This window comes from Rhea americana, unplaced genomic scaffold (genome assembly GCF_003343005.1).
Source record: "Rhea americana isolate MKP2758 unplaced genomic scaffold, rheAme1 scaffold_128, whole genome shotgun sequence".
In the NCBI taxonomy this organism is placed as follows: Eukaryota; Metazoa; Chordata; class Aves; order Rheiformes; family Rheidae; genus Rhea; species Rhea americana.
In genome coordinates, this window is record NW_028185350.1 from 2,310,241 (window position 1) to 2,323,486 (window position 13,246).

Here is a 13,246-nt window from a genome sequence, read left to right on the forward strand (position 1 = left end):
GCCTAGCAGTGAATGAGACACGGAGCTATAAAAGACAGCGTTTTTCAGCCTGCCGCTCGAACTGAAATTGCGGCTGCCTTCCTCCGYGGCGGTCGTCACGGGCCGGACCCTGGGATCGCGTGCCGGCTTATTGCATTAAAAATAATTGCAGTGCTGCCGGTCCCCCTCGTTTGCGAGGGACCCTCGCCCTCTCGGTGCCTTGCAGCAYGGGGAGGTATTTTTGCTTTCACTCCGTGCTTTCACCCTCACGTTTGCGGGTTTTCTAGAAGGAGCCGGGTTGGCAGAAGGTTGCGGGAGGACCCTCGCGGGCACCTGCCGCGCTGCAAGGATGGGGAGGAGCGTCGAGTGGACTCAGCCCTCCGGTCAGGAGAGAGCCACCGTGGCCTCTTTTGCAGAGCAGAAGAGGTGGAAGATCAGGGCTAGCCCAGGGCAGAGGGTTGCCGGCGCCGCGCCGTCGAGGCACGCGGCAGAGGAAGCGGCGGCGGCAGGCACCCGGGGCGAGCGGCCGCCTCGCCGCCCGCGCTTCTCCCCAGCGATAAAAAGCCACGTCACAGCAACGCAGCACAATTTTCTTCTCCTCCTCGCAGGCTTGTTCTGCCCTGCTATCGTAAGCGTTGCGGGGATTGCTCGCTGGGAGGTCACACCCTGGGCCAGCACGACCTCCGAGGGGTTTCTCCTCTTGGCTGAGACACGTTCTTCAAAGGACAGCTGGACCCAGGAGAGAGCAGCAGCAGGTTATTCTGGGGGACAGATGACAACCCAGAAGAGGTTGCTGCTCTTCAGGTTTCCTTGCTGCTCTTGGGACATGGCTGTGTCCCAGCCTGTGACCGCTCCACAAGCTTGCAGATGGCTTTGGTCACCAGGGGAAATTCAAGCTCAGAGCTTCCGAGCAAGGTTTCTTTCAAACAGGCATAACGTAGATCTATTTTGACCTGATTTGCAGCTCTGTTTCAGTCAAGCCCTCATTTAACTGAGCCTGTAAAACCTAAGTTCCCCTAGATTTCTGCTGCTCCAGGTTTCACAGCCAGTCCTAAACAGAACGATGTCGCCAGAACCAACAGCACTTTCCRAACAAGTAACCCAAAATGCACATACTGGTGGTGTCTATAGAAATTGCTTCCTTGCATCCATTGCCATTTGAGAGGGGACCACATCAAACAGCAGAGTTACTGTGTGCTGTCAAACGACCAGCCACTAATTAGGTCAGGAATAGACGGAGCAAATGGAGAAATGATTCGGCGGTTGTTCATGAGACCCATATGACCAGAAAGATGCTGCATCTGGCTTCCTCATCATCTGTAAGGATACAGTTTGTACATTTGTGACTATAAAGGCAGTTTTTAAAAGAATATGCCACCACCCAGTTGCTTTAGGGTTAGRTTAGGCTCCACTAAATCAGTTGGCCTGCCTGACCTATATTTTCCGCTTATTGACATGCAGCCTGCTTTGCACTTTTGGCAGTTGTTTCTGTAAAAAGATTCGATGTGCTCATCCACTGAGCCCAAGGACAGGCTGACTGCTGAAAACGGGAAGCAAATTCAGTGCCTGTGACCTGCCTTGACGTGAGATCGCGACTTCCAGAGCACGCTCCCCTTTCCCGTGCGGAAAGAGCCAGCGCTGAGCACGACGGAAGGCAAGRAGGCAGCACTCGTGTTTCTTTTTCTCCCTTCCTAACCTCTTTCCTCTCTGCTCTCTAGCACCTGGAACAAGAGAAGCACGAGCTGAGGCGGCGCTTTGAGAACCGAGAAGGCGAGTGGGAAGGCCGGGTGTCCGAGCTGGAGAGCGACGTGAAGCAGCTGCAGGACGAGCTGGAGAAGCAGCAGGTCCACCTGCGCGAAGCGGACCGGGAGAAGACGCGGGCCGTCCAGGAACTCTCCGAGCAGAACCAAAGACTCCTGGACCAGCTCAGCAGGGTGAGTCACGGCGGCGAGCCCCTGCGAGGCAGGAGCTGAGCCGCGCTGGTCGCGGGAACAGCTCGCAGCGCTGCCGTAAACAACGATTTCAGCGCCCTAGCGGGAAGGCTTTCTTGTCAAAGAGAAAAAATGGGTCTAACTCCACTCAAATTACCCTAGTGTTGCCTTTAAACTGAGCTTTACGCCTTTAGACAGCACTGTATTTGGTTGGTGAAACAGTAGCTTTGTGGGGTGAGTGGGGGTTTGTTGCATCGTTTTCTCAAATTTTTGTATCTAAATTCAATGTAGAAAATCTATTTCTAATTTACGAACGTGCCAAGCAAACGTAGCATGGAAGGAAAAGGCTAACTTGCGACAGGGTCAGTGAGGTGAAAGACTCKTTGCTGCCCTCCTCCCCTTTTTTGACATTTACTGGCTATATTTTTTTTAATTGAACATACCCTGGCACCACACAGTGGTACGCCSCTGCCCGTGGTTAGATGTGTGAGAACCTACTGATGCTCCTTGGAAAGACATGTTGCAGCAAAGAGTCTCGACCTCTGCATGAGAGAGGATTTATAGTGAGGCTGCTACAAATCAGCCTCACTGACTGAACAAGTCYAGCACGGGGCTTTTTCCTGGGAATAAAAAGCATAATAGTTGTTGCCTCCTCCCCTAGAAGTTGACCTGTCTTCTAGAATTAAGGATCTTGGGGTTCTTCTTCCCACTGGACAATCAGGACAAACCATTTCATTAATGTTTGAGAACACAGTTATTCCAAAAGATGAAAATATTTTCTCAACAGCTGCATATCCCAAAGTAATATAGCACACAGACTCCTGCTAAAGAGACGCATCTAATGGGAGGTGGAAAGAGCATTTCAGACCAGGTTCAGTCAGGGCAGAGTCTCTGAGGCTGATGTAGGTGCTGCCTCAGGGAGGGCTGAGGCCTTGATCATGACCTGAGAACCAGAAAACTCCAAAACTCTTCACTGGACAGAGCATCTCACATACAATACGGCCGTGATGCTCTGTCTTAGCTCTTGCAGAGCTCCTGTGTTGTCAGGTTTGTATCTGGAGCTAAGGACTTTGCTCACATCAGATTTTGKGACCCTCAGAAGGATTTTCTGTGTTTATGGCTGATTTCTGTACCTGGCTAGGAAGTGTAAGATTTGTCGTGGTACCAGTATAAGTCCAAACTGAAAGAGCAGTCTAGAAGACCGGAAAGCCAGGAGGCTTGCTTAAGGATGGTTTGATGTGGTTTAAAGCCCCTGCAACACTCATTCTGCTTCAGCTGCTCCCAGCCYAGCTGTTCAGGGGGCCACGGGGCTAAGCCTTGAGCAAAGGAGCCACAAGGTTGGGTCCACCAGCATGCAATGCTCAAGGGCAGGTTTTGGTCCCTTAACTCCTTGTTGCTGCCAGAAATAGTCTCTGTCTGGAGCTTCAGAATTGCCATATCCAAGAAAAAAGTTGAGTCTTGGTGCTCCCCTTCTGCTCTACCCCATCCCCATGCCCAGCTTTGAGATGGCGACAGTTACCCCCTAACGTGCAGAGGGGCAGAGACAGCAGCTTACACTCCCCCCGTGCAATTCAGCGCTCATTCGGTTCCTCACCTGCCCAAGACCTCCTGGTAACTCAAAAAGGGCAATGGACACTGGGGATGGGAAAGGGCTTCCCAAAGACCTGACAATCTGGACAAGATGGAAGTGAATTGGGAATGGCTTCTTGTGGTTCACTTAGGTTGAAGCTTTCAAAAAGCTGAGTCTGATTTGTGCTTGATTAGTGGCTTGCGTCGAGCGTTTGGTATTCCAGACTTGCTACGGTTTGGTAGTGCAACTGCAGTCTTGTTTGTCTGATACCTTATGCCAAAGAGGTTATATATCTACTGCTTGAGGCAGTGGGGGTGCTCAAACCCGGGTGCCCCCATAGCCATGACTCCTGTTACTGCTTAGACTTTCAGTAAACAAGGACAAGTAGAGCTACACGGATGCACTTGCCCACAGCTGCKTCGCCGTAGGCTGGAGTTTTGCTGGGGATCGTGAACTGAGTGCCAGGAGACAGAACCCTACACGGATGTGCTATCACAGCCTCAGTGAACTTGGCAGTGCTGCTTGTATCCCCGCTCCGTTTCGGGTTCTGCACTTTGTGCACCTTCCCAGCTGGCATTTTGTGTCCTGGTGGGTTGTTCGGAAGGAGAGAGCTGCGAGAAGCYTGTGATAAGGCAATGAAAAACCTCATTCAAAGCCTTAACTCCATCCCATTCACAGCTGCACACCCTGGAGAGGCTTCGCTTGCAGGAGGAGAGACAGCGAGTCTCAGGCATGAGTCATTCTACATAAGATAGGCACCAGTTCTTTAATTTTTGATTTCTAATTTTTTAAGCAATTAATGCCTTGTAACCCAGTTTTACAATACTTCAGCACTTCTCCCCTGGCAGAGGTATTCCCTTGCCACCAGGCACTATGTCAGATGCCAATCTTAGTCTCACCAGCTAGCATCTCCTGGTGCTACCTGCTCTTTCCAGGGTCCCCAGGCTTCAGCCACTTCACCTCAAAGTGATACAGCCTTGGAAGGGAAGTATCTGCCATGTCCTTCATCCTACTCCTCCTTGGTCCTGCTGCCTTTATACTCTTTCTCTGCCTAATTAAACCTACTGGGCTGAAGACTTTTTTTTTAACCTTGCTTTCCATAGCAGTGGGGCAGGATCTACCCCACCAGTTTTCTTTTCCAGTCTAAGCACAGCCCAAACGGTAAACAAGCGTGCACTCCCACACACCCACCCAAGCTTAGCAGAGGGCCACAGAAAGTACTGTCGTGCGATTAAAACACGGGACTGAAAATCCGTTGCTGATTCTGGCAGAGACTGATAAGGCCRAAGGATGGGGATTTTAAGTTTATTCAGGTCTCTAAAAACAGGGATAAGTGTCTTGCCTCAGAATTGCCAAGAGGCTAAAATGAGGTCTGCAAAATGATTTGAGGTCTTCAGATGAGATGCCGATACAGGAGAACTTTACGTATCTAATAATAGTAAGTAGGCTATGAGGAACGTTGCCTCCTCGTGACATGCAGCCCTTGGTGTGGGTCTGCACTGAGCAGGGTGGGAGCTGCTGGGAGCTGCGTAGTAGCTCTCAGCAGCGTGCCCACACCATCCTGAACTCTCGTTTCACCTGGGAGAGCGGCAGGGCGTATCGCGAGCCGGGCGCCGGGGACATACCGCTCTACCGCAGCGCTCGGAGGCCAAGCACGGGAGAGAGCGCACGGTGTTTGCTAGGAAAGTGGCGGCTTGGAAGTTATTTCGTTTGCGTTCTGTTTCCAGCTCCGTCGCAATCGTTCTCCCATCTGTTTCGGTTCCTCATTTGGAAAACAAGGAAAAACCCTACACTTTCCATCCTTTTAAGTTAAGGAATCAGAGGGGTGAAGGAAAAGGTCTCCTACGTGTGCCCCCAGCACCCAGCAGCAAGGGTCCTGTCCCCCTTCGGGCTTCCGGGAGCTCCTAACACACACGGTCACAAGCAGCCCTTTCCCCATAACGAGGCGATATATTACTACTTTGTCAGGAAGTGAATGAAGAAAAAAAGAAAAAAAAAAAAAGAAGAAAAGACTTTCACACCCTTTCTGCGTGGCTTTGGCAGATGGCTTTCCCCCACGCTTCCTGCCATCGCGCTCCGCAGCCGGCGGCTGCACGCGCTTTGGATGAGGACGTATCCTGCCCCGTTCAGACTTCCTTCATGGTACAGAGAGCACCAAGAAGTAATTTAACACTGCCAAGCTCGGGGAATTTTTGCAACGGAAAGCTGTTTTCGGTGGCATTGCGCACTGCCGAAATGGCTCTTTGTGCCTGGAGAGGAGGTGGCAGCGGCAGCCCCTGCGGCGGGTGCTTCAGCCACCGAGTCCTGACATTTGCCGGGCGCCTCGTGCCGGCAGACCGCAGCCAAGAACGAGGCGTCTCGGTCGGTCCTGCTGGTGCAGCAAGAGCGGCCAGTTGGCGCAAGCGCGTGGCTCCAAGCGGGTTTTCTTTGCCAGGCACAAACCAGCCTTCCAGCGACGTTTCCGTTGGGCGACTTCCCCTTCCCGATCTGGTGGCGCAAAGCCCGCAGCAGCCCTTCAGAGGACCYTCAGAAACCGGCCGACTTGGATCTGAAAGGAACATTTTCCTTATCCAAGAGCGAGCTGACCGTATTATTTTCTCCCTACAAAATCACTTCTTTTGGATACTTTGGTGCTCAACRACATGCTCAGAAAAGAGGGCCCAGTTGTCAGTTAACGGTGTGTTGGTTTTGATGAATAATCTGGATTTTGCATGAAGAGTTATTAGAACAAGCGCGCTGGGCAAGATCCGCTCCTTTTGCCACTCCAGAGGTCTGCAGCCATTACACCGGGAGCAAGCTTAATTGCCTTTAATTCCGTATTATATCTGTACGGATGCTTAATACAAGCCTCCTTCTGCTTCTTGTCTGKTGAGTTGTCTCATATAACCCAGCAGGGCATGTTTGGAAGCAGCATGCTTGGCACAGAGGCAGGTCCCCTTCAGCACAGCTGGGTTTGCTTTCTTTAAAGAAACGAGTCCCAAGGTGGCCAAGGCTCCCGAACCACCTTCTTGGGGCAGCCTCAGGAGTCAAGGTGCGGATCAGCTGCTACAGTGGATTCTTTGCACTCTTTGGTATGAAATGCCTCCRGGTCTCGCGGTGACTGGAAGCATTTGCTGGAGCGCCTTGGTGCAGAGGCTCCCGCGTGAGCCCTGCACAGCCCACGTCACCTAAATGCGGCGCAAAGCCCTCTGCAAGGAGAGGGAAAACATCCGTTTGGGGAAAAAAAAAAATCTTGCCCTAAAGGTAGCAGAACTGCACAAATTCCTGCTCATGGGAAGGAGAGAGCGGCTGCCGCATCCCTGGGGCTGGATGGGGCCACAGCCACCCCCCGAGGCGCTGGGATGGGGCCGGGGGCCGGTACCCGCCGTCTCCAGGGACCCCTCGCCAGTTGCTAGGTGACGGCACACCACGCGATCCTGGCTGGTGATGTTGCCGTGGCGACCGGGTGTGATTCCTCTGCTTGTGATGCCGTGACAGGCGGCGGATGCGCGGGGAGACGCACTTGTGACGCGCGAGGCGGCCAGCCTCGGACCATCCGCCACCGCCCCCGCCGGCGGGCTCGGCTCGGCTCGCCGCCCGGGCGCTCGCGCTCCGCTTCGGCCCCCTCTGGGTCCTGCAGTCCTTCCAGAAGAAAATCACCCCGGAGGTCTCCTAGCCCAAGGAGGCAGCCAGGTGTCCAGAGCACCCGCAATGAGCCATGGCAACAAGCTGCTGGAGGACAATGAACATTTTATTCCCTTCTTAAAAATAACCACTTGCAAGCAGGTGAGCAGACCCAGGAAAGGGCATCTTGGCCGCAGCACAGGAGCGGAGGGACCCAGCCCTGCAACATGCCCCCAGAGCCTCCCGCCTCATCACGGCGATCAGCCAGGAACGACGGCCGAGACAGTCTGGGATATCTCCATCAGTGCCAACTGCCTGAYCTTCCACCATGATGGGCTTTTTCTTGCGTGTCAGCTGAGGCCAGCCTGCATGGCTCAGCTTTCTCTGCTAGCAAGTAGCACTGGAGCAGATCTTGGAAGCTTCCACTAGGCTTTTGCCTTGAAAGATCAGAAATAGCACTCAACGGCAAACAGGAATCCAGTATAGGACCAAGAGTGAWTTTGATCTGGGACAAGGAAATCAAAATCTGGGAGAGACTGSCCCTCTCTTGCATTGTTCTTAAGCATCWAGACTRGGACCCAAATGCAATAGGMACTTGAAGTAGYTTAGATTTTTTTTTTAATGCAGTAGCTCAGAGGTAGGGAGATGTGGGTCGAAAGGATTTTTTAGAAGATTTTTTTTCTGCTTATTCACACTTACTGTAAACACTTCCTCCAGGAGATTCTAGAAAGTAGGACACAGAAGGTGTTTGCATCCAGCCACTGCATCACTAACTAGAGCCAGAGCTAAACAAGATTGAAGGCTTTGCAAATATCTACATAGGAAGAAAAAACAATTAAAAGTATTTGCTCTTTAAAGAACCACTGTGGTGTATAACATTAGTGCACCTTGTAGTAAAAGCCTTTCTAAATCCTTTTTTTTTTAAGAGTAGGATTGCTTTTTATGAATGCAATTTGGTAGAGCATAACTCAAGAGGGAGGTCTCTTCTACACTGAGTTTTATGGCCAGCTCTATTAGATGCTCTGATTACCCATGAAATCATAGCAGCCTCTTGCAAAAGAGCCTGGATTTTAATCGGCATTTTGTTCAGAATTGTTCTCTGCAAAACCCAGTTTACTTTGAGCACAGATATGGGACTAACCAGAGCCTCTTGCTGACTTGTCTTCTGGATGCCCCAATACAGCACAGAGCTGGCTCATGCTTGGCCAAACCATCCAAGGGGACAGGGAAATCCCACTCTCGGTGGGAGCGAGGAGCTGCCGAGAGGCGAGAGCACCATGGGAAACAGCTGACAGATGAGGACAAATCCAGTGACTTGCAAGGCAGGGTGATGTAGGTAAAGGTAGCTTATAAACAGACCAAGCAAGAACTTCAGTTTGAACAGAGACGGGTTTCCCTGGTGACTTCATTAAGTGTCTCCCTGTACAGAGGCTCCGGAGACTTGTACCAGATCTCCTTTGTGGGCAGGATCCTCGTCACAGGGTCCTGAGCAGGGGCGTTGCCAAGATTTCAACATTGCTGAGGTTCTAATGTCYTACCAAAGCATACAAGAGAAGAGGAATTACCTGGAGAGTTTTAGACAGGATACGATTCTACAGAGATTAATACAGTAAGATAGATGTGTGATAAATGCAGAGCTATCGTGGGAATTGTTCTAAGATTGCTGGATACTTGGGTGCTTAAGGCATCCAGCTCACCTGAGTTCCCTCTTTAAACACCATTTACTGGTTCCTCTGTACAGCTCAGCTGACCTAAAGGATCCACTGGGTTTCTCCTCGATTGCTTCTCTCCACTTCCCATTTGTCCCTCAGCTTCTCCCCTCTTGGTTACATCTTGTGAAGATCAGTCAAAAGTTAAGTTACTTGCCAGCTTTGGGCTGATAGTCTTCTCCACAGTCTTGTTTCTTAAGCCAGCGTGAGACCATATTATACCTCAAGTCCAGATAAAACATAGCTGAGCAAGTCCCATCCCTACATCTTTAGAAATCTGTTCCTGACTCCACTTCCAGACTTGGCAGTTTGTATTGGAGACCATGTACCAACCTGGAAAGCTATTCCATTTGGCAACTGTTTGGCTTAAGTTGTTCATGTTTATTTGTTGAACAAAAAATGCCACTTAATAYTGCTGCCCACAAGGCCAGATCAGGAAAAGCCGAAGTCCTCTGCCACACTGATACAGACCATCAGATCTGTCGCTCGCACCAGTGGCTTGGGGCAGGCGAAAGCCCCGAGACATGCCAGAGGGAAGGGTCTGTACRGAAAGAGAGTCATAATCCCGTTAGCTTTTGCCAGGTGAAGTGTTTCAGGACCAAATACCCACAGGTTATAACAGAACGGCRCCTTTCATAGAAGTGCTTGAAGAAATTTCCTGTGTTTCTGTACTCAGTGAGCAGGCGTTCTGCACACACCCTACTGCAATACTAGTAAATGATGCCTGGGAGATGAGGCATAGCTGCTCGGTTAAGCCTATGGGCAGTAACCCAATGCGAGCTGGATCCCATACTGAATTCCCAGCTCAGGGAAAAAGGTATTAGGGAAAAAACTGTATCTGTATAGAAATTAAGCTTTGTTCTCCACATCATCTAGGTACAGGACAGTACTTAAGTGGCAGGATAAAAATGAGACATTAAGAAATCAAACCTTACAATTGGGATATTTGAGTAGACTGCAGACCCAGGGGAGCTACAGGGTCTCCAAAGGAGGCTTTCAGCAATGGTCAGGGAGTCACTGGTAAGGAAGGGCTGGTGAAGTTTTGCCTGGTGTGAAGGCAACTAGGTAAAACTAAGTCTCAGAGAGGCTTTCTGAGGTTTCTATGTCTTTTATGCAGGCAAAACTTCCAGTAAGGTCAGGTCAGGTCTTCCTACTGTTTCTAGATGTGGAAGGAAAAAGGCAGAGAAACCTGAAATGCCCCAAAACAATGAGTGATCTTAAAGGTTGCAGGCTTTGGAACTGACCTCTGTTTCAACTTCTCTGCAGATTTATGTTTATATGGAGCTGAATGTTTCCAGATTTTAGCAAACATGGTCACTTCAGGTTTTCAGTCTTAAGAAAAATGTGKCATTTTCCCAATAACATTCATCAATCAGCTATGAAGTTGCATAGGAATTTGCTAACTCATATGATTGCTGAAGTTTTTGCCTCTAATCAAGAGATTTATTTCCCAAGGCTTATGGGAATTCTCCCTGAATTGTCCCGGAATGTCACRTTTCTTAGTCTTTATTCTCCTGTCCACCGTAGCACGAGGGACTAGATGTCTGCACTTACTAGTAAATATTCAAAGCTTTAAAAGTGCAAGTCAAAAGCTTATGGAAGCAATGATTTCAGTACTACCGTGTCCTCCTCAGGCCAAGTCCTGCCCCGGTGCTGCAGGCAAGGAGCCCGGTCGTGGGCTGCTCAGCACCCTTCGCTGCCCAAAGCCATTCCCCACTGGCTATACCCAGCTGCCCCAAATTCATCGCTGTCAAGGCAAGACARAAGGCCAAAAGGCACTGTTTAACCTGCTCAGGCTCCTTTTCCTGGCACAGACCGAGCTCAGTACCCAGGCAGAGGTGGAGAAGGACAGCAGGAGTTGGGAGCAGCACCTTTCTCCTGCCAGAGGAGATCGTAAGTCCCTGGCGCTTCTAAAGCTAAGGAAACGCAGGTGCCTTCCGACCTCTCAGCCAGCATCCTGCCTTCACGGCATGCCAGCACGGACGCAGACCCCAAGCAAGCAAATGGAGCGCTGCCCCAGGGAGCAGGGCTGCGGGAAGGCGGAGGTGCTGCTCACTGGCTAGCTCCTTGAGTAACCAGAAGAAATAGCCCGCGTGTCCTGTCACTGCTTTGAACCGGTTGAAGGGGAGGCAGGTGCCACGGCAGAAACGCGAACCGAGGTTGTCACCGCTGATTTGCACAGGCTGAGAAGTCTCCTTGTAACCCACATATGGAGGATTAACAGGTCGATTTGCTGCACTTAAAGAGGCCTCCTCTATCCGAGGCGTCACCCGAGCCAGCAGCTTGGAGCTGCCTGCTGGCATCAACGCTGATGCCGCAAGCTGCGCCCAGTTCCCAGCGACTTGCCTTCCCGAGCAGTAATTCACATCGGGCTTTGAAAACTTGGAAAAGCCTTATTTTTTTCCTCCCTCCATCAAGAAACTGTCTCACAGGCTAAAAAGACCAAGTTGGGAGRAAGCAAAGCAGACAGGCAGACCCACGCAGGCTGCGGCTTCTCTTTAGTCCGCAGAGGGGACATTTGCCCAGCACTAGATTTTGTCCATTAGTGCCCTCGGTCCTGAGCAGCAGCTTCTCCGTCCCTGCCCCTTCCCACGGGCAGGGAACGCACTGCCAAGGAAGCCTTTTGCTTGGCGAAACGGGGGGTGACAAGACGCCTTCCCTAACTGCATGGTTCAAAGGAAGATATTGGCTCTCCTGCTCCTCTTAATCTCCCTGAGCGCAGGGCTATAAACCACTCCAGGTCAGGGAGGATGGCCTAATCTGCCTAAAACCTGGCTGAGACCCACATGCCAGCCCGCCCACGTGAGGTTAACCCTTCCCGCGGGGCCTGGCACATGCCACCAGCACCCACGACCAGCTCACCCATGGGTGCCGCCAAGCATGGCCCAGGAACGGAGAGGGAAGAAACAGCTGGTTACTCTGCAAAGCAGTTTCCAAAGCATGCAAACATGCATASACACCTATACACACACATATATATTTATATACTTCAAAGATGCACAACTAATCACTTTGTGGTGCATTCCACCAGCATCATTAGGCAACTGTCCATAAATACCCTTCTCGCGTATCTTGTCTCGCTGAGATTATGCTCGTCTCCTTGGCAACTGTCAGATGATGTATAATGCCGGCAGGGATTAGCCCCAGCGAGCCTGGTAACCCTGTGTAAATTCCTGCTCYGTGCAGAAGCCTGGCCAAACGCTCCTCTTTCCCACTAACATTTAAGAGTTGCCATAAATAATATTTAATACAAGAACCTTGCAGTAAACCCGAGTAAGGATGAAAGCTGATACACTGCTTTTTAAGTGGTAGTATTTGTCTTGTCCTCCAAACAAATAGGTTTGAGACACATAGATGTCTTCGGTGTCTCACCGCTTGACAAGTAAAGCTGTATTTTGAATCAGTGCTTAAGAGGAGGCTTGTGCTGAAAACTTGGCCTCTAATATCTTTATCTCCTTTGTCCCTTGGTGCCAGTGGGGATCATGCTGGGAAACTCCCCCCGCCCCAAGAGCTTAACAGACCTATGCTTTGCTTTCCCCCCCCCTCCCTCCTTAACCTATTAATTTCTGAAAATTAGCCTGGATATGGGTCAGCACTGGAAATCCACGTCTGTATTGCGGCCAATACCAGTTGCACCAAGACCTTCTGCYGCTGAGCGGGTGGCTATCGGCTACATCCCGCTGCTCCTGCCCTGCCTCGGGGCGAGCGAGCCCAGCCCCAGCACAGCAAGCTTTCTGCAAGTGGAAAATTCCTCAGGGTAAAACTGCCCATCAGGGTCTCGAGAGCAGGCTAGTTGTCTCGTTTGGTCAGCCCAGCCACACCAGCACCATGCCCAGTGTGAACATCACCCAGCCGAGATCTGTCTCCGTTTAGGAAAGCGCCGTATCCCAAGCTGGAGTGCGTTAGAGAGGATATTAGGGCCCGAGGTGCTCACAGACCTCCTGTGGTACATAAGTGACTCTTCTCTGATCCATTTGTGTCTTTCTGGTGTCCCAGCTTGGTGGGGTGGAGATCTGGTCTAATTCAACAAGACCAAAAAACCCTTGGAGCAAGGCCAAGGAGGGGCCCCGTGGTTCCCCCAGGCCGCCTGGCTCGTYGCACGAAGGGCGGGAGGGGAAAGGGGGATGCACAGGATTTGGGACCAGGGGATAAAGCTTCCTGCAGCTCCCTGAGCTCCAGCAGCAGTTTTAAGCGACACCAGTTTAGGCACTCCTGAGCAGAGCAAGCCCTCGGCGGGTTTGCTGCTCCCTCCGCGGCCGCCGAGCACAGCAATCTCTCGCCGCCGATCGCCGTATTCGTGCGTTCCRGCAGCACGAGGAAGAGTTAAGTGTTTCAAGGCAGTGATGCCAGGGCAGATCCCAGGTTAAAATCCTGCCGTAGAGCCTAAGGATGGGAGCCGCGGGCAAGCTGGCTCCCGGGAGCAGGATGATCTGCCTGCGCTCTGGCCTCTGGTG

The 13,246-nt window shown here is 51.4% G+C and overlaps 1 protein-coding gene across 1 annotated transcript in view; it reads left to right on the forward strand.

The window, feature by feature from the left end:
• The first annotated feature begins 1,042 nt into the window (after window positions 1–1,042).
• Window positions 1,043–13,246, forward strand: part of BICDL1 (BICD family like cargo adaptor 1) — a 32,602-nt gene continuing 20,398 nt past the window's right edge. The window contains exons 1-2 of the mRNA XM_085326119.1: window positions 1,043–1,075; window positions 1,698–1,913. Coding sequence (XP_085182245.1) covers window positions 1,043–1,075; window positions 1,698–1,913 — 249 coding nt within the window. The remainder of the gene's footprint in view (window positions 1,076–1,697; window positions 1,914–13,246) is intronic.